Source organism: Castanea sativa, chromosome 4 (assembly GCF_040712315.1).
Source record: "Castanea sativa cultivar Marrone di Chiusa Pesio chromosome 4, ASM4071231v1".
Classification (NCBI taxonomy): Eukaryota; Viridiplantae; Streptophyta; class Magnoliopsida; order Fagales; family Fagaceae; genus Castanea; species Castanea sativa.
In genome coordinates, this window is record NC_134016.1 from 51,653,125 (window position 1) to 51,672,745 (window position 19,621).

General features: G+C 35.3%; 1 protein-coding gene across 1 annotated transcript; it reads right to left on the reverse strand.

Annotated features, from left to right (window-relative positions):
- Positions 1 to 10,935: 10,935 nt before the first annotated feature.
- On the reverse strand, positions 10,936 to 18,971 carry LOC142631852 (ribonuclease TUDOR 1). The gene is made up of 17 exons (XM_075806174.1): positions 18,703 to 18,971; positions 17,950 to 18,125; positions 17,451 to 17,525; positions 17,251 to 17,364; positions 17,053 to 17,157; positions 16,066 to 16,272; positions 15,728 to 15,943; positions 15,539 to 15,646; positions 14,648 to 14,818; positions 14,361 to 14,558; positions 13,920 to 14,282; positions 13,594 to 13,824; positions 13,325 to 13,513; positions 13,173 to 13,250; positions 12,892 to 13,086; positions 11,861 to 12,238; positions 10,936 to 11,398 (listed from the first exon to the last, which is right to left on the reverse strand). The coding sequence occupies exons 2-17, from the start codon at positions 18,106 to 18,108 to the stop codon at positions 11,210 to 11,212; spliced, it is 2,976 nt and encodes a 991-aa protein (XP_075662289.1). The 5' UTR covers positions 18,109 to 18,125; positions 18,703 to 18,971; the 3' UTR covers positions 10,936 to 11,209.
- Positions 18,972 to 19,621: the final 650 nt, after the last annotated feature.

The following is a 19,621-nucleotide window of genomic DNA, read 5'->3' on the forward strand; positions in this document are numbered from 1 at the left end:
ATATTACCAAAATTAAATACAACATTTGAAAGTGAGAAAAATCTGAGAGGTCATTACTTCCATTATACAGGCCTCTCTACTAGTAATTTTTTTTCTTTTTTCTTTTTAAATTAGTGCCTTAAATATGATTTTAGATTTAGGCAATTTGGTTGGATAGTTTTTGTTTTGGGTATATAAGTAGAGATAATATTTTGGGCACAATGTAAAGTCATTTTCTACCATGGTTTAATTTTAAATCATCTATAAGACACATGTAGTTATGCATACACACTTGCCCACTCCATGTCTTAATGTCACACTATCGATGAGTGGAAGACGGTCAGAGAGGTGGGCATATTTTCATTTTATGGTATGAAATATGTGAATACAATACAAATTAGTTGATTTTCATGATCCCATTATTTTTTGCATTTATTTTTGGTTTTATGATTTTTTTTTTAATCTTACCTTAAAAATGTTACAAATATGTAGTAAAACTACTAAACTAATTTTTAATATTTCAAAATATATATGTTTCTTTGCTCTAATTTAATTTACTTTTTCTTTATAATATATGTACAACATTATCCAAAACTGTCTTACATAAATTATCACAAAATTATCCTTGCATCGCATAAACAACTTACTAGTATAACTAATTGGCAAGTCTAAGGCTGTAAAAATGTCAAACTTTGTCAAGTAGTGAATGATTAAATTTGCGCATGTACTAAGCCTATAAATAACGTTTGAGATTGCCAAAAAGTTTAAAAGCTTGCTTATCAAAAAAAAAATTAAAAGCTTGAGTTCAGCTTGATTCATTAATCAAGCTGAACTCAAGCTCAATTTCAAGCTTTTGATTTTGAGATCTAATGCAAGTACATCACCATGCATATATAAAGCCTATTTGGTTTGGACAAATGGACCAAATGATCACAACTCCCAATTGCTTAAAAGTTTCGTAAGATGTGAGTTTAATTGTAAAACTCATATCACGCTTATTACCAAACTCATAAACAGGCTTTTGTATCATGCCCTCATGTTCATTAGCCTGTTCATGAACCATTTCTTTTTTTTCTTCTTTCTTTTTCCTTGCTTGGGTTTGTCTTGTTTATTAAACAAGCCTAAAACTAATGCTCAACTTAATTTGTCTATAAACATGAATGAACTTTTAATTGAGTCAAACTCAAACTGTTTATGAATACCTTGGTTAATTTCAACCCTACATAACAATGACTAGAGGATTTTTAAAAAAAAAATTAAAAGTCTATAATAATGACTTAATTTAATTTCTTAAGCCATTACTATTTATAAAAATAATAATAAACAATCACTATTATCAAATTTAAATAACTCAAACTCATTCTCAAAAAAAAAAAAAAAAACTCAAACTCAATAAAATAAATGCGAAAAACCTATTTTCGTCCCTACATTTTCACGCAATTCTCACTTTGGTCCCTAACTTTTTTTTTCCACCGCTTTTAGTCCCTATCTTGGAAAACGCGTCTCGTTTTAGTCCCTGCCGTTACATTAGAGACGAAAATTGCACATATGGAAAACAGAACTATTAAAATAATAAAAATAAAAATTATTTTGGCATTAAAAAATACCACGTTAGCATCTAAATTAAAAATAATAATTTATTAATTTTAACTAAATAAAAAAATTAAAAACAGAAAGAAAAACAAAAAATCATATGAATTGAGCTCTAAGTGTGTCTTAAATAAGAACACAATCCCAGATCCAAGAACACGAACTCAGAAATTAAAATCAAAAAATTAAAAATCTCAAAATCACCATTTTCTCAATCCCAACAAAATCATCAAATCCTAAAGTTCCAAAATACCAAATTAATCCAAAAATACAACACAACCAATCCAAACAAAAAAAAATCTCAAACTCATAAAAAATCCATGTAGAATTTACATATTATACCTAGCTGCCCAGATCTCTAGAAGATCTAACTAGGGTTGTTGACGAGCTACTCCGATCTATTACCCTTTTGCGGTCCCCTCTACCACCACTAGGTAGACTGCAAATAGGATATATAGAAATTGACGGTAGATCGTAGATCCTCCTCAGATGCCCTGGCCGATAGTTATGTATCAATCGGTAGATGGTATGGATTGGTCACATTGAATTGCAGCCCAAGTCGTAGCCGGACTTTAATAGCCTCCACTCGATCACCGGCACCGGCTTTTTACCCACTAGCAAGGCTACCCCACTGATACCGATCACCGCTTCTAACCGCACCACAAACCAGTCTGTTGGCGTCTCCACCTCTCGGTCCGACCCACTGTAAACGAGTCAAATCGGCCTGAGATGTGGTCAGGGATCTCCCTTCTCTAATCTGATATCTCTCCTCAGTCCTCTCTCTCTCTCTCTCTCTCTCTGCATTGTGTGAAGCAGAGATGTGGTCTCCCAGATCTCAAATCTCAAATCTACTTGCTTGAGATGGGTTTTTCTGAGTTTGAGATTTTTTTGTTTGGATTGGTTGGGTTGTATTTTTGGATTGATTTGCTACTTTGGAACTTGATGATTTTGTTGGGTTTGAGAAAATGGTGATTTTGAGATTTTTAATTTTTGGATTTTAATTTATGAGTTTGTGTTTTTAGATCTGAGATTGTGTTCTTGTTCAAGACACACTTAGATCTCAATTCATATGATTTTTTGTTCTTCTTTCTGTTTTTAAATTTTTTATTTAGTTAAAATTAATAAATTAATTTTTTTTAATTTAGATGCTCACGTCACATTTTTTAATGCCAAAATAAAAATTTTTATTATTATTTTAATAGTTCTGTTTGTCATATGTGCAATTTCCGTCTCTGATGTAACAACAAGGACTAAAACGAAACGCGTTTTTCAAGATAGGGACTAAAAGCGGTGGAAAAAAAAGTTAAGGACCAAAGTAGGAATCGCGTGAAAATGTAAAGACGAAAATGGATTTTTCGCCTAAAATAAAATAATTTAACAATCAGCAAATCAGTTTTGTTAAGCCCGTTTTTTATTAACCTGTTCTTTTGTCGATTGAGCAAGTATTGCCCAACAAGATTGGGCCACATGGCATGTGAAAAAAATGTCTCCAAACAACAATGTATGGTTAAAAGTGTTTTGATAAATTTAATTTAAAGGTGTATAGTTTAGTTTTTATTTATATTTTAAAGTGATATTATATACACATTTAGTTATGTATAACTAGCATGGTTTTAAAAACCAAAACATTCAAAGAACCAAAAAAGAAACCGATTTTTGACTAGTTTTGGCCAGTTTTTACCGAACCGATTTCAATTCTTAGTTCAATAGGCCAGTCCGGTCTAATTTTTAAAACTGTGATAATTAAATCTCAACAAATTTACTTTATCTAGAAATTAATTGTGCCAAATTACTCATTTGTTTCTTTAATATCTTTCCTTCTCCCACAAGAAACAGGTATACCTAATTATTTAAGGTTTGGGATTCTTTCCAATTTCCATGCATCTCATTTAAAAGTCTTACATAGTAGCATTATGAAAAATTATATTGTGAGTAAATTTTGACTAAATTGCAATTTGACTTTAAAAGTTTGTGATAATTTTAATTTTAATTCTTAAAGTTTGAAAATTTGGATTGTAGCTATAATGTTCCCCTAGTGTTTTGATTGAACCCTTCTATCCATGCCTAGTGCTAATATGTGTATTAAGTACTAACTAAGCTCAAAACAACATAGTTTTAAGACACTAAAAGTATGTAATTTTAAACACTATGAAAAGGAAATAAAATTCCTTTTTATTTGTTTCTATTTTCCTCATCTTTTTCCTTTTTTCCATCTATTTTCCTCCCCCTCTTAGCCACCACTACTTGATCTCCTCTACTGCCTGCTGCAACTCATTCCTCTATCCATGTTGGCTGATTTAATGGTTTTTAAGTTTATGGTGATCAATTATAAGAATATGTACCTCTTCCTAATGGGTTTCCCAAGGTTCCCCAAGTAAGGCAGTAAATAAGTTGAGTCAAGCAAAGTATTAAAAGTTCAAGCTTGTTCATTTATTTTTATTGTGAATATGAGCTAAGCTCGAGCTCATCACAAAACAAGTTTACATGTTCAAGTTTGGTTCATTTTATTGTCAAACAAGCTTAAGCTTGTTCACAAGCTACTTGATTACTTTTTTTTATTTTCGTATATTGTAAATGTGAGAAAATCTAAAACAATGGAAGAAATTAACATACCTCATGCCATTGTTGTCTAAATATTCTATAGAGAAAACTTACTATAAAATGAAGAATCACATAGAAGAACATACCACGAATGAAGAATTATGAATGAATTCATCTATTCTATGGCTTCTCCTTAGAAACCCTTTGATGGGAAGTTTTTTCAAGGCTAGACTAGGGATCCCCATTTAATAATGGTTCTATATTTATACTCCTTCTATCAAGGAGATGTCTGATCACCAAAAGGCAACTCTTTATTGAATAACATTGGTTCTCTATTTACACCTATTGCTCTTATTATAAAATAAATCTGAATATATAACAATTAAATTATTCAAATAAATGTGGGTTATAGTTAGCTCAATTGGTAAAATTTCTAATTCTTGAATAAGAAATCTGAGGTTCAATCCCCGCCTACACCAAAAACCATTTGGTGTTTTGGTCTGATGATAAAGAGCATCATCAGGAGTGAACGCTATAGGTTGAAACTCTCTCAAATTTTTTTTTTTTAGGTCAAAAAAAATTATTCAAATAAATGCTATATGTACCACATTAAGTCTCCTAATGGATACAATCTTACAGTAAAACCAAGCTTAAAATTTTTTTAATCTCTTCACAAATTTATGAATTTATACTATAAGTGGATTGTTTATATTATCAATAAACTCCAAATAATAATTGTATGTCATATAAGCTTATTTACAAACTTAAAAAATCCAAACTTAAATCTATAGAAGTATATATTTAGACAAGATAAAAATATAATACTATATATAGTTAAATTGAGACTTATGCTCATGAACTTGTTCAAAAAGACATCATTATATTTGAGCTTAACTTGTTTTTAATTAAAGAAACATAAATAGACATTTTTCCGAGTCTAGCTTGAGCTATTTATAAATATCTTCATTCAAATAAAACCCTATCTCCAAGTGTACCTTTATGGGTATGGTATGGACCTTTAGTGGTACGACTTTTTTTTTTTTTTTTTTGAGAAAAAAAAAGGTATGGACCTTTGGTGGCATGATCTTTGTGTTGTTTATTGCATTGCCGGTATCTCAAGCAATGGCAGTAGGGTGTAAAACCCATATTTACACCATCCAATTAGAAATTGTTACATCAGCATTTTACTTAAAATTCAATGCTTCCTACCACATTTAATAATTTTTCAATAAACTCTCAATTTAGTTGGATTTATATATGGGTATTAGAATTGATTGGGTGTGGTTATACTTATTTTTAAATATGTGATAAGATGATGTGGCATATTGGAATTGAATGGATAAAATATGGGTATTACACCACATCCTTACATGATTTAATCCCATATATATATAATTAAATCCAAAGAATAACACACACATATATATCACATTCATTTATTTTTTACACATTAAGAATGTTTGTAATTTGATTTAACATATAATATTTCTTATGTAAACAAAAATATTTGCATCAAATAAGTATTTACATTTTTGCAAAGAAAATAAATAAATAAAGGTAACTCTTGACATGTCTAAAATTGTACCAGTCAATTTTTAATAAAATAAAACATAATTAAATTATGTATGGTATACACTAAATAAACTTTAATTTTATGAACTCTATATGACATAAGAGTAATTAGAGGATCAAAGAATTCATTAGTCAACTATATAAATGCATTATATGTTTTTAATAAAAATCTACAAGGGACCATTATTTCTGTCCATGGCCCCCCCCTTAGCTCTCCCCCTCCCCTGATCTCAAGTACCCTCCCTCTTTGGTTGTCCTTTTTTTTTTTTTTTCTCTTTGATTAATTTTAAAAATATATATTTTAGCTTATTCTTTTAGAAGCTTCTATGGTTCTAACGGAGTCTCTTGGTTGTGATTAGCTTATTGTAAGTGCACACTTGCACCTGGCCCCAAGAACAGTTACGGGCTCAGGCCCAATGAGCCTTAAACAATATGAATTTGTAGAGTGTGGGCTTGAAACCCAGGTTAAAAGTGTCTGAGGATTAAATGACAAGCTAAAGATTGCAAACGCTTGAAAACAACAAGGAATATTGTAATCAACCTGCTCGGACGTAAGCCGAGAGCTGTTCTTATATTATCTCTTTCTCTTTTTTTCTTTTTCTTTTAGATTACAAAAAAAGGAACCCCTTCTTCCTGTTCTAGGTTGCTCCTTAAATACTCCTCTTTTTGATACTTTGTACACGTGTTGCCCCAACTCCCCCTTAGCCTAGATATTTCTTTTCTCAGTGCCTTTGAATAGTAACCAGTAGTTTCCCTTCCACTGTTCAGGTGTCACTTCCCCATTAATGCGGCCAGGGTGGTAGGTGCAGGGTCTTTAATATGGAGGTGGCAGCCTTTATCTTTGGTATTTCTCTAACATCGGTGCTTCTAGGACATTCAAGGGTTCACTCCCTTTAACCATTGGTCTTGACCGTGTCATTCCCTAACCTTTACCATGAAGTCCCGGGTCCTCCGGTGTCCGTCCGAAGGAAAATTCACCCCCGGCTGGATCCTCGGATCCTCGGCGTATGGGCCGACCCGTAATACTAACAAGTTCTAAACCCAAGAGTAGGTCGGCCTTCCTTAGCATGGCCCAAAGGCCCACATCCCCATCAGGGTCTTTTTACTCCCCACACTTATTCTTTTTTAATGTATGTCTGTCAAATTATGCTCTTTTTAGTAATGATTTATATCTTATTTTTGAGCACTTAGCTGCTTATAATCAGCCAGAGATATATTCTTGTAGTCCTTTAAACCTTTACTTATCTTCAATTTCTCTCTCTTGAGTATATTCTTGTAGTCTAATTTTCTCTCCAATATATATATATATATATATATATATCAAAAGCAACCAATTTTATTTTTTTAAAACAGTAAGTATTTTCTTTGTTGACCACATGTACTGAAATGCGACCACATGTACTGAAATGCGACCACTTGCTCTAAAATGCAACGATAGTCTCCTGTCTTAAATTAAGGACAGTACAAAACCATCACTAGTTCACTGCCTTAGTAAACTAGTAATGGGAAACATTTCCATGCAACTCTTCAAAGAAGTTATTGCAGTAATGACCTAACACTCTAAGAAAAAGGAAAGTACAGACACTGTCTCACCATGCAAAATTGCCTTACTGATTTGCCCATTAGGAAAAGGGAAAAAAATGACATTTATTGCTAATCAAATGTTATTATCTTGGGAATTTTTGGCTTTTTAGTGTCTTTTGTGTAATTTTGGACATTTTAGGGATATTTTGGTAATTTTGGATGTCCAAGGGTATATTGGTAATCTTGAAAGTGTAGGAGCATTTGAGTTATTTTGGGTATTTAAGGGTATTTTGGTAATTTTGAAAGTCAATAGGATATTCAACTAGTTTTAGAGGTATTTTGGTCATATTGGGTTAAATGGGTGGATTACTGATTAAATGGATTTTAGAGGTATTTTGGTCATATTGGGTTAAATGGGTGGATTACTAATTAAATGGATTGAGCGGGTAATGGATAATTAATTTATATATAAATGAGTCATAAATGAGTAATCACACCACCGACCCATTTATGACCCAACCCGCCCATTTGCCTCCCCTATTTGTGATATGTTTGTTAAAGTTTTTCCCGGAAAAAATGAGGAAGGAAAGAAATGTGCAAAAAAGATCGTCTTTTTATTTCTTTTTCAAGCTGTTTTTTCATCCATTAATTTACTTTCTTATGCGTGGGAGGTGGAATACTTTGGGAAGGAAAAATCGTGAAAGCCAACGTGCACAAATACTAACACAAACATTTGTAAAAATGATTCTTCTCGAAGGGTTCACCGGTGACACTAATGATAAGGCCAACTTTAGTTCCAATGATAAAATCATGCTGAGTCTAGTTCAACAAAGTAACAACTTTATTTTTGTGAGTTCTTATAGTCACTCCCTTATGTATAAATGGTAGGACTATTTATAGGTAATGATTGATCCCCTTTTCCCTGCTCCCGCTTTGACATGTACTACTAATCTTGAGTTTCGGGGTTTATGTGACTTCTATCACTCTAACATGCCAATATATAAAGCATAATTAGGCAGATTTGACCTACCCAATGAGGGGATAGATTGTATAGCATTAAATATGATATAAGGTAATTGTCGTACACTATATACATAAATGACTTAAATGATTTACTCTTCTTTTGAGGCAAAGCAAAACAACCGACACTCTTTTTCAAGTTGAGCTTGTTGGCATCATGTTATTAGAATCGATCAGTAAAATTCATGAGTTCAGTCTCCCTTTGTGGCTTTTCGGTTTGACCCTCACGTCATGTATATGAGAACCAAAATGAGGGTTAATGATTTTTTTGTACCGGCTCTTTCCCTTATATATATATATATATATATATATATATTTGGCTTTTTGTTTTAAGGGATTTGTTAAAATTTTGCTACTTATCTCCTAAACTTCTATTTGGTTTCTTTTACCTTAAGAAACCAAGAAAATAAGTTTGCATCTTATGAAGGCTTTGACTAGAAATAGAATCTTTTGAATGTTGAGTGTTTATAATTCGCTTTATTATCACTTGAACCCCATAAAATTTGACATTTGCTTGATTTTTTTGGCTGTGACAAAGTCAAGATCGAACCCTGGACAACAAGCCTTACAAAGGAGGAAAGAAAGAAGGAAGATTGGAAGAAATAGAGAGCTGTAATCTGAGTCTTATTGGCAAATTCGTAACTTGCAAAGCTTTCAACACAACTGCAGTAAAGAATACCATACGTAGAGCTTGGGGATTGGAAAATAAGCTCCACATTTTGGAGGTCGGACCAAATTTGTTCCAGTTCAAGTTCAATAGTGAATTTGACATGAGCAGAGTAATAAAGGGGGGGGGGGGGGGGTGGGGGGGGCATGGACCTTTGACAATCAACTTCTTATGATTAAAAGGTGGCATAAGGGAATGACTGCAACAAACATCAAATGGGACACTGCATCTATTTGGGTTCAAATCTGGGGGCCCCTTTTGACATGATTTCTTCCGTTGTGGCGTCAAGGATAGGGAGCAGATTGGGTGCTGTGGAGGAGGTTGAAAAATGGAGGCGACAGGAGGAACAAAATTTATTTATGAGAGTTCGGGTTGCCCTTCCAATTACTAAACCTCTTCGACGTGGAGGTTACATAGCTGGGACGGCGGATGGGGAGCGCACGTGGGTTACCTTTAAGTATGAGAGGTTGCTTATGTTCTGCCATTTTTGTGGTCTTTTGGGACATGATATAAGGCATTGTGCAGAGCATTTTGCTGCAAAAAAAGGCAATGGAGAGGTCGAATACCAGTATGGTAACTGGTTAAAAGCCTCGGGAAGTCGTCCAAGAACTCCACAGAAGTATGACATGAATCAATCCCACAGTGGTAAGGAAGGCGGGATGAGTGATCAAAATCCGGTGATGGCGGCGCCGGTGATAACCTCTGAGACCAATAGAGTTAACCTTAAGGAGAGCATTAATGACGATGTTGAAAGGAGCAAGATTATAGGAAGTATCCCGACAGATCAGTAGCCTAATCATGAGCATAACAGATTCAACGGCACACTTAATGGGAACGTTACACACGGGACTGGGAAGGCAGTGATTAGCGCGGTTTCAAAAAAAATGAAGAGGTGCCAGATTTCTCAACGGACGATGTAGTGGAGCCTGATCATGTATCTAATGGGCTGCTCACGTCCAAGCCCAAATCCACATGGGTGAAACTGAACAGAATGGATTGTGAGCCTGGTGGGATAAGTAAGGCTTCTATAACAAGTTATTGAGTAGTGTAATATTGCTGAGAGCTAAACCTAGTGTAACTTGAACCTTACCATATATATATATATATATATATATATATATATATATATATATATATATATATAATAACTTCTTCTTTTTGCACATATTTTATAACTATTTTCTAAAATATTTGTTTTCTTCCTCTTTTGGTACTCTTACGACTACTATTATTAATGTCAGAACCACCTTATAAGTATGGTAAAATCCCTCCAACATGCCTCAAACCTAATCTACCCCCCCCCCACACACACACACAGGTTTTCCCCACCTAGAGAAGGGGCAGGGTAAGTAATTCTGCTTCACCTTGTTTTCAATTAAATTCAACCGTGCATACAAAAGGTGTTTATCTTTCACCAAGAACAATTAAAATTTTCAATTAAATCGTGTACAAAAGGTGTTTATCTTTCTCCAAGAACCATTAAATTCAATATGTGACTCACTGGCTAATGCAACCATATGATTAAAATTGATTATGAACAGGTACAATGCCTAAAGAAATGTCACTTAGCTTTGTCTACTATTTTTTGTGGCTACAAATGTTGGTCTTGCAAACTCAAAAAAAGTAAATATTTTATTCCTTTATGAAAAGCTTTTTCAGATCAGATCCTATTTAGCTTCAGGGACCCAAACCGTCTTAAAAATTTACTTAAAAACTTAAATAAGTCAAATTACCTCAAGAACATTAAAGCAAATCCTAGACCTATCCTTAATCGATTGTTTTGACTCTATGAATTTGATGCTTCTCAATTTGCCTCCATATGTAGGTGATAGTATGCCTAGTTGTGTTTCTTGTTTGCAAAACTAGGTTGCTCAATATGTCAGTTGTCATTCCTTGTCGCCTGAGTGGCTCTATTAACATGCAGCGTTACAGCCTTACAGGAGTTGCTTCTGGGTGTGACATTATCACCTAACTGAATATATAAAAGTTATCAATTTGTAGGAGGATACTGACTATAGGTATAGAATAAAGACACCCCAAAATTAACACAACCTTTCAACTTTGATATGAGGAAAAATTGTCTACGATGCCCCCAACAGGAGACGGGGATTATGTTCACCTTATTAAGATGTGTAAAAAAATTGTCGCTCAGCTAACAATAAATTAAAAAGGGGGAAAAAAAAACAAAAACAAAACTTACGCAAGTTTACTGCTGTCACTTTTTTTTGCTCTGATACACTAGAAGCAATCAATCATGCCTATAATTAGATTCTTCTTAGGCTTGCTTGAGTTGCTGTATCCTCACTAAACTCATATCTATCGCCGGCCACCAGCCTTTCTAACAGGAGGAGCTGTATCCTCATCATCTGACTGGATATCACCATACTGCCACATCCCTCGCCTAGCAGTCCGTGCTTCATCCTGGAACTTCTCCAAATTATCAAGGGCCAACTGTCTATCCTTGTGGTCCCACTTCTTCCTCTTTTCTGTTCTAGCAAGTCCTTCCTGAAAATTCAGAAAATGCCATATAAGTGGTGTATTTCTAATCATTCTGCATCAAAATAGGTCCAAATGTTGTACCACCAAACCAACAAACACAGATAGAACTAAAGCATTACAAGACTGACTTGTCTGGGTTGTCAAAAAACCAACCAAAAAAATAAGGTGAATGGTGGAAAGCTCATAAGGTAAATCAAGAAGAGTTCCTCCACAATTTAAGATTTCAGCATGATACATGGTTACATTTTTCATGATAAACAATTTAGAATTGGGTAGCTCGGGTGAGAAACTGCAAGCATCAAATTTCTTTACATAGTAGTTTCCATGACAACGGTGCAATTTATCATTTTGCAGAATATGTGAGGCTATGCCAATTCTATTACTTGCACATTTTGCAAGAGGAGATAGTACCAAGAGCCTCTATCTTCTCAGGAAAAACAAAGCAAACAAGACAGATGCTATTCATACCTGAAGCATGGCAGCATTTATACTAATCTCAGCATCCACAGCAACAAGAGTTACAACAAGAGTTGGCCCAGTTCCCTGCCCTTTCACTTTTCCTCCAGAAGTGTCCCTTTCCTCAACCTTGGCCCTGAACTCTTTTGAACTGTTCAATGTGTGCTCACTCAGAAATTCAGCTGCTTCTTGGCCAAAATCTTCCTCCAAGGCTGGAACCTTCATATATGCAAGGCTGCATAGCTGAGCAAGACCAGGTGCAGAAGATACTGAGGAATCAATAGGACGTAACTGACTGTAAGGAACGACCTCTTGATTCCCATAATCAATGTAGAACACTTCGAACTTGTCTTTTGGGGACTCCACAGGTCCTCGGGGTGCATTGACAATCTTGACAAATCAATTGGAAAAAAATTATGGAAACATAAAGGCAAATAAATCATACATTTAAATGCATATAAGCAGAGAGGAAATGTGAGAAAGGGGAAGAAAAGAGAAGATGTGGGGTTATTTTATTTTATTTTATTTTTTAAAAGGGGGGGAAACAGTAGTCTATGTGCAGGTTGTTTCATAACTAGAACAAAACAGTATGAAAGATAATTGAGCTAGCTGAAGAAAGAAAATGATCAGATTATAGGTTATTGGTCCAACCACTTTAGCTAACTGCTATTGAAATGTGACTCATTGTTCTAAGAAAAGGACAAAAAGGTTTACAATTAGTTATTATATTTAGTATCTTTAAGATGTTTCAAAAACATTTCCACTGTGCATCTCATCAACTTGCTCCTTGAGATCCCAGTTTCCAATTCCCCACTTCCTGCAACCCACTCTCACACTCATTGAGGCAATTAATCCAGAGTTCTTGGAGAAGCCAAATGCTGAAATACTTGAACAGTAATTTACTATACCAAGTAATGAATACAAAAACTACACAGCAAATAGTAATGTGCCTCTTAACATCAAGGAAGTAGTTTAGCGTGTATGTGAGAGAGAGCAAGAGAGAGATTTAACAGTTAGAACCTAGGTATCAGTCAGTTACTAACCATAGCTCGATTCCAGGAATTGTCAGCACTAAACTGAGCAAGGACTATATCACCCTTCTTAGGATTAAAAGCACCAATTACAGGAGCTTCTTGAAGACTTAATGAAGCAAGCTGCTGCTGAATTGAGGCCACTTTCTGATCCCCAACTGTCTGGACGTAAAATTTACCACCGCCCAAGACTTCTGTAACCATTACCTGAAAATTATATCAATAATACATGTCATTTACCATTGCACAACACATGAAAAGGGTATTACTTGATGCACTTGCATTCCAAGCACCTTTAGCACTTCTTTCTGTTTGCTTTCCACAACTGCACCATTGGGCACTTCCTCCCCTTCAACATAATTCTCCCAAATCTGCAACATAATCTCCATTTAGCATATTTGACAGAGGAAAATGGTGGTAATATAATGCAAGTTCTGCTTCTTACTTTCAGTTTTTGCCTCTTGGCTGATTTCTCAGCTTGTTCAAGAAGGTGGATGTCAGGAATCCTGTCACTGCCAAAGGAAGTTTGAAGTTTTGCTAGGCCAGCTTCAAGGAGAGAAACTGCCAGATTTGTCTTTGATTCCCACATGGATCCCAGGAAAGTTCCATTTCTATCAACAGTTTCAACTTCAATCTGTACAATAGATACAGATTTATCAAAGCAGTAGAAGCAACAAGTGGGAAATTACCAGTTTCTCAGAGATAGGGGAAAACCTCAACATCTCTCTGCATTATCTTTCTTCTCATTAGTGCAATAGCTTCATCTGAATAGGGCTCATCACGACCAGGACACCTGACCCCAGAGAATGCGAAGGCAATACTACACGTTTCTTTGGGAATCAACAACTTAAAACGATGACCACTGAGGACATATTCAACAACGGCAGGTATTCTCCTACTCCGATGCAGGAATGGCAAAAAATCCTTAGCTTTCTTGGCTGAAGCCTGAATGATACACACAAAATAACAAAAATAATTAAACTTATAATGCAGAATATGATAGTAAGAAAAGAATTTAGTATAATGGTAACATTTCTCACCGTAAGCAGGTCTGTTATGTGCATTACCGGAGGATCCTTAGCTGAATGAATACCTTTCTTACCAGAAATGGCACGGGATTCAGCAGCAAGAAGGGCATCGTAATGGTTTGATCTCTCCTCAAAATCTCGATGCCTAATAACAGTGCCAAATCCACGGGCAACCAAAAGCTCAGCTACATTAACCCCAGCCTGGCTGCTAGAAGCGGGTGGAGCAGGTGAGGGGGTATCATCACCCTCAACCTTAATAGGAGACAATAGGAAAACTGATCCAAAATCCATTACTCTGGAATCTGCAGACGCAGTAGCAGCTGCAGGTCCATCTGCCATGCTGACCTTCCTAGAATACTCCATTTGAACATTCACCTGAAAAAGTCATACAATCAATAATTAAATCAAAATTTATATTATAACAAAAAAAGGTATAGTAATGACAGTTCATACTTGTCGGCCAATAAGTCGTGTTCTCAAGAACTCCCTGGCTTCACGGGCATAGGGAGCCGGCTTTTCCTCCCTCCGAGGATTGCCGATTTTTGGACACCTAATACTTGACAGATTGACCCGACGCTCTGCTGATGGACTTCCATATGGGACAGAGTCATCAGCTACAATAACACAGTCCCCACTTACAACCTCCACCACCTGGAAAAAGCCAAATGCAATTTAGAATAAATTTTTGGCATGGAGAAATAAATAAATTGAGATAAGCATTGCTTGGGACTCATTATTACCTTTCCTGTGAAATTCTGGTCATGGATTGCCTTTGAATTTGTAGCCGGAGGAACATAGTTTGTCCAAATCCTCAACCTTGTTTTCTTGGCTTGAAGCTCTGCAGCCTTCAGCCGCCGCTTGGCATCTTCTTCCATCATATTTGCACTCCATTCAACATACTTCGCTAAACCCTGGAGGGATAGAGAGAAGAATTTTTGTTATTAGCAGTCTATGCACTCATCCTTTTAGATGGCCTTATTAACAATTGTCAGGTAGAGACATCTAGCACATGAAATAAACTTTAGGCAAGCAATGACTCAAATACCGCACACAAGACGAATAAGTTTTCAAAAGAAAAAAAAGAAAAAAAAAATTATAAAGCCTCGAGAGAATGTAATCACAAGTAAAAAGAATGTAACAGTTAGTACTAAATGCCAAATTCGTGTCATGTCAATAAGGTCCAAGTCAGGCCACAGAATTCAAAGGGAAATACTTGGCAGTTTTTGACCAAACAACATAGCCTCATCCTTCTTTGCCTTCAACACCACCAGAGAATCCTAAAATATAGAATGTAAAAGACATTTTTTTTTCCTCAGATTCTAACATCTAATATTTCTTTGTGAATGATGCACAGTTCAAGCATTGAAAATATGCCTTTTGAAGCTGCCTTACTCTATAATCTACAAATCTCATGTCAATAGAATGATTAAATGGACACATGATCTGTTACAAGCCAAAACCACACAAGATGTGTCACCAAAAACATAAAGTGGAGCAGAAAAAAAAAAAAAGAATCCATAATTTAATATTATAAAAATTTTAATCATTTATCTCACACACACACACACACACACACACATATATATTTATTTATTTATTTGTAGTAATTGCACTACAATGTAAGCACATACAGTTTCAACAAGCTCCAGTGCAAGGTCTTTTGCTGAGTCCCCATCAGGATAATATACCGATCCAATCAAATTGCTGAACTTGTCAACACCTTCCAGGACAATACGAACCTATACATCATTTAGAAAATTTCATAAGGAGGGGAAAAAAAACCCAATGTGCAACATAACCTCTAGCAACAATTTACATACATCTCTATTTAAAACACGAAGCTCTGTGAAAAATTTGGCTTCAGCACCAAATGGATCAGGAGAAACTTCAGTAGATGATGCTGCTGAGACTGCAAGCCTCTGCGCAGATGTTAGAGGTGCTCGAGATTCAGCAGAAACATCTCCATTTGGTTCTTCAGTGATCACTTCTGTTTCAGCAGCACTTTCAGTTACGGTCCTTCTTCCCATGGACGGGGCCTAATATTAAAAAAAAGAACATAATGTATATACGCAGGAAACACATTGATAAGAGCATAAGGTTGAGAAAAGAAGAAAAGAATTCATGTGGACAGGCACTAATCACAGAATAGGATGTGTACCTGAATTCCTGCAACAAACACTTGGACAAACTGAAACTCTGGAAGCAGATATACCCGAATGGTACTGCCATCACGAACCTGCTCGACAATACCTTGCATGGGACTGCCCTTGTTTGAAGCTAACAGACCCATGGCATTGAAGTTGCTAGGATCACCAATCGCAGAAGGCGGTAGATTCCTGATTGCTGCTTCAGCAGCACCTGGAACCTGCAATCAGGAAATTAAGGACCATGTATTAATCTGTTTTGCAGAAAGCTTCCATCTGATCTCAAACAAGACAATGTACATGTAATGCAATGCAGGTGTTTTACCTCATTCTAAATTTCTAATACCTCCTTTAATTATTAAAGCTGATGAATCTCAGGTGGTAGTTTCCATGGTTTTTTTTTCTTCATTTTGAAATTGCCTAAATTCAAGATGAATGTATAGGTTCATATTGTCCTCAAAGGTATTGACAAATTTATTTGAAATTTCTTAGTCTATTGGTCTCCAGGTTGAATTTCTTTCAAAATTGTGTTGGTTTAAGTCGGATTTTAGATGAAACACTGGAGATAGTTTGCACCCATTTCTGTCTAAACGTTTCTTGCAATTTTAAAATTTAACTGAAATTTTTTTTTCTTTTGTAAAAAACTGACATATTCCAATTGAACTGAACTCCCCTATACTTGTTTGGCTTGGGATCGCTCCCCTTGGTCCGTGTCAGTTTGTGTTTGTAAAAAATGACATATTCCATTAAGTAGAAAATTCACCCCCAAAGCCAACCAAGTCAAACCAATTTCTGCCCTAAAAATAATAAAAATCCAGTCGTCTTGATGACACCTTAAAATCCCAATATGCTCTAATTACAAGGACAGGACTCTCATACTCCAAAACAAGTAATAATACAGAGGATATAAGGAGACCTCTAGGCAATGGAAGTAATAGGTAATATATAAGTGAGCAATTTAGAGTTCGATAAAGAAGAGGAGAGAGAATTAAAATGTGAACCTTGCTCCAGCGACCAAGACCTTGTTGCTTGGCTTGCTCTTCCAGACGTAGCAGTTCTGGAAGGAAAGGACTCACTTCTCCTTTCTGTTGACCTTGCTCCCTGACCTGCAGGACAAGATTCAGCTAATGCCCATACAGAGAAATCACAAGTCACAATCTTTGCAGTATGTATTAATAAATAAATAAAAGGGACATAACCTTTGCCCAGCCTTCAGAAACCACCAGCAAGGCAACATTTTTGTCACCAATAAAAACAGAGCCAAATTCACGGCCTATGGATGGCACAGTGTAATCCACTTTGAAGGCAACCTCCTGCAAGAAAAAAGATGTAACATCCTTATTTAAAGGAAGGTACTTTAATTTAGCCAATGGCAAGTGAAATAATATCAAAAAGGCACCTTTCCTATGCAGAGTTTCCTCAAGTACTCTCTGCTGTCCCAGGCAAATGGCTCATCAACACCACCTCTTCGGGCCTGGGAAGAAAAGACAAAAGGGAAAGCCATTGTAATGTCAGCAACAACTCTCACTCATAATCATTTTTTTTTTAAAAAGACTAATACTTTGTTTGTTAAACGGGACAAGAACTGAAGTACCCACAAAAAGAAAAACTCAGGACCAAAGACACTTTAGAAGAATAAACAAATTTCTGTTTTTAATCACCCAAATCACAATCATTCAAAAACTTTTCTTTTCAGAATTTTGAATGATAATTAACAGAAACGAATCACAAAGGAAAGAAGCTGATCACAAAGAAAAATGGTCATGAAACAAAATAATCCAATTGCGCGCGCGCACAAGCTGATCCGATTCAAATGAAGGCAAGAATTAAGAAACAAGTAAAACAACAGGGGCAATACCGAAAGCAGCAATTCAAAAGTGAAGGAAGGAAGGGAGTACCAGTCTTGGAGCAACAAGAGATGACAAAGTAAGGGTCTTCTCAGGTGGGGGTCCAACCCTATTAGCAGCCACCGCCATTATAACCAAGCAGTCCCCTGAAAGAACTGCTTTCACTTTTCCTTTGTACCATCCTGAGCCCCCAGCTGTTGATGATGCCATCTCTCAACAGCCACGATCTACAATTTTATTTTTTCTCACTTTCTTAGACATAATTCAACCGCATAATACACAATTAAGATCAAATATACATATTATTTACCAATAATTAAGAAACAATTCCGGTTTTATTTTTATAATATTAATAATTGAAATAAGAAAACATTGAGATCCACAATATTGAGACAAGCACATGCAACGATAGAGCATTGACAAAACAGGTCGATCTATCATTATAGCAAGCAAATCAAATAGAAAAAGCCAACCACCTTAATTATTAAGAATTTATTTATTTATTATTAATAATAATAAAAATAAGAGAGAAAGAAGAAGAAAAAGTGGGCAACAGTGAGTGGAGTGTAACATATTTGTATAAAGAGGAGACTAAAAGCTAAGTGCATGCAAATCTGCTGCAAAATGAAGACGCATATCATTACATTAGATTATTATAGATATATAGATATATAAATATATATATATATATATATATATATATATATATATATATAGCAGCAGACAATTACAGAGAGTACGCAAAATGAAATCTGATAACGATCACGTAGAGAGAGAAACGAATGAGGGTGCAGTGAGTTAAACCTTGATCAGATCAGACGGTGAGGAAGTCCGAAGGCAGAGGTCGCCTCCCTCTGGATCTGTCGAAATTACCAAATCGCAAAGTCAATCCAAAACAAAACAGCAAATTGCAGCAGCTATGGAGGCTATGGAGGGAGATCTGTAATATTGAGGAGAGAAAAGTAAGAGATGCAAAGCCCTGGCCGTGGATATGGAGGCGGATCAAACAGACGAAGCGAGACAGAGAGAGAGAGAGAGCGAGATGAGATGAGATGAGAGAGGACCTGCGTTATGAACTTAAAAGAGGCATATATATTATTTTAGGCAGCCTGAGATGGTAGATAGCTGACAGTGCATATACCCCTCCTTATCGGGTATATTTACTCAATTACCATTACATACTCCAAAATTGAACAAATCCTTTATCTGATTCTCACAGTCAAACAAAACATCGTTTTTTTTTTCTTTTTTTCTTTTTGCTTTTATAAAAATAGTAATATCCTTTGAAAAAAAAAAATTATTATAAAAGGTTTTACCCTTTTAGCAACGTACCAAATCTTTGCATTCATATCTACCAGCTGCCATTTTCATCTATCTACAGTCTACACACAAAAAGTAACCGGCCCCCTTTGATGACCCTCGTTTTCGCACCTAGAAACAAATAAGTCATTAAATGAAAACAATATTAATGTCTTCCCTGAAAACAATATTAATTTTATGACCACGATAAGGGATATTTGGTATATGCACTTAAAATATATATTTTGTTATTTGAAGATATGTGTAGAAATACATACAAGTGAAAAAGTGTGAAAATACATGTAATTTTGTTTAAAAACATGTTTTATTTTCTTTAAATGGTGTACCAAATAGAGTCTAATTATCGCAACCTTTTTTACAATTATTTATTGAATCATGTTACTTGTTTTCACTCTCATCCTCC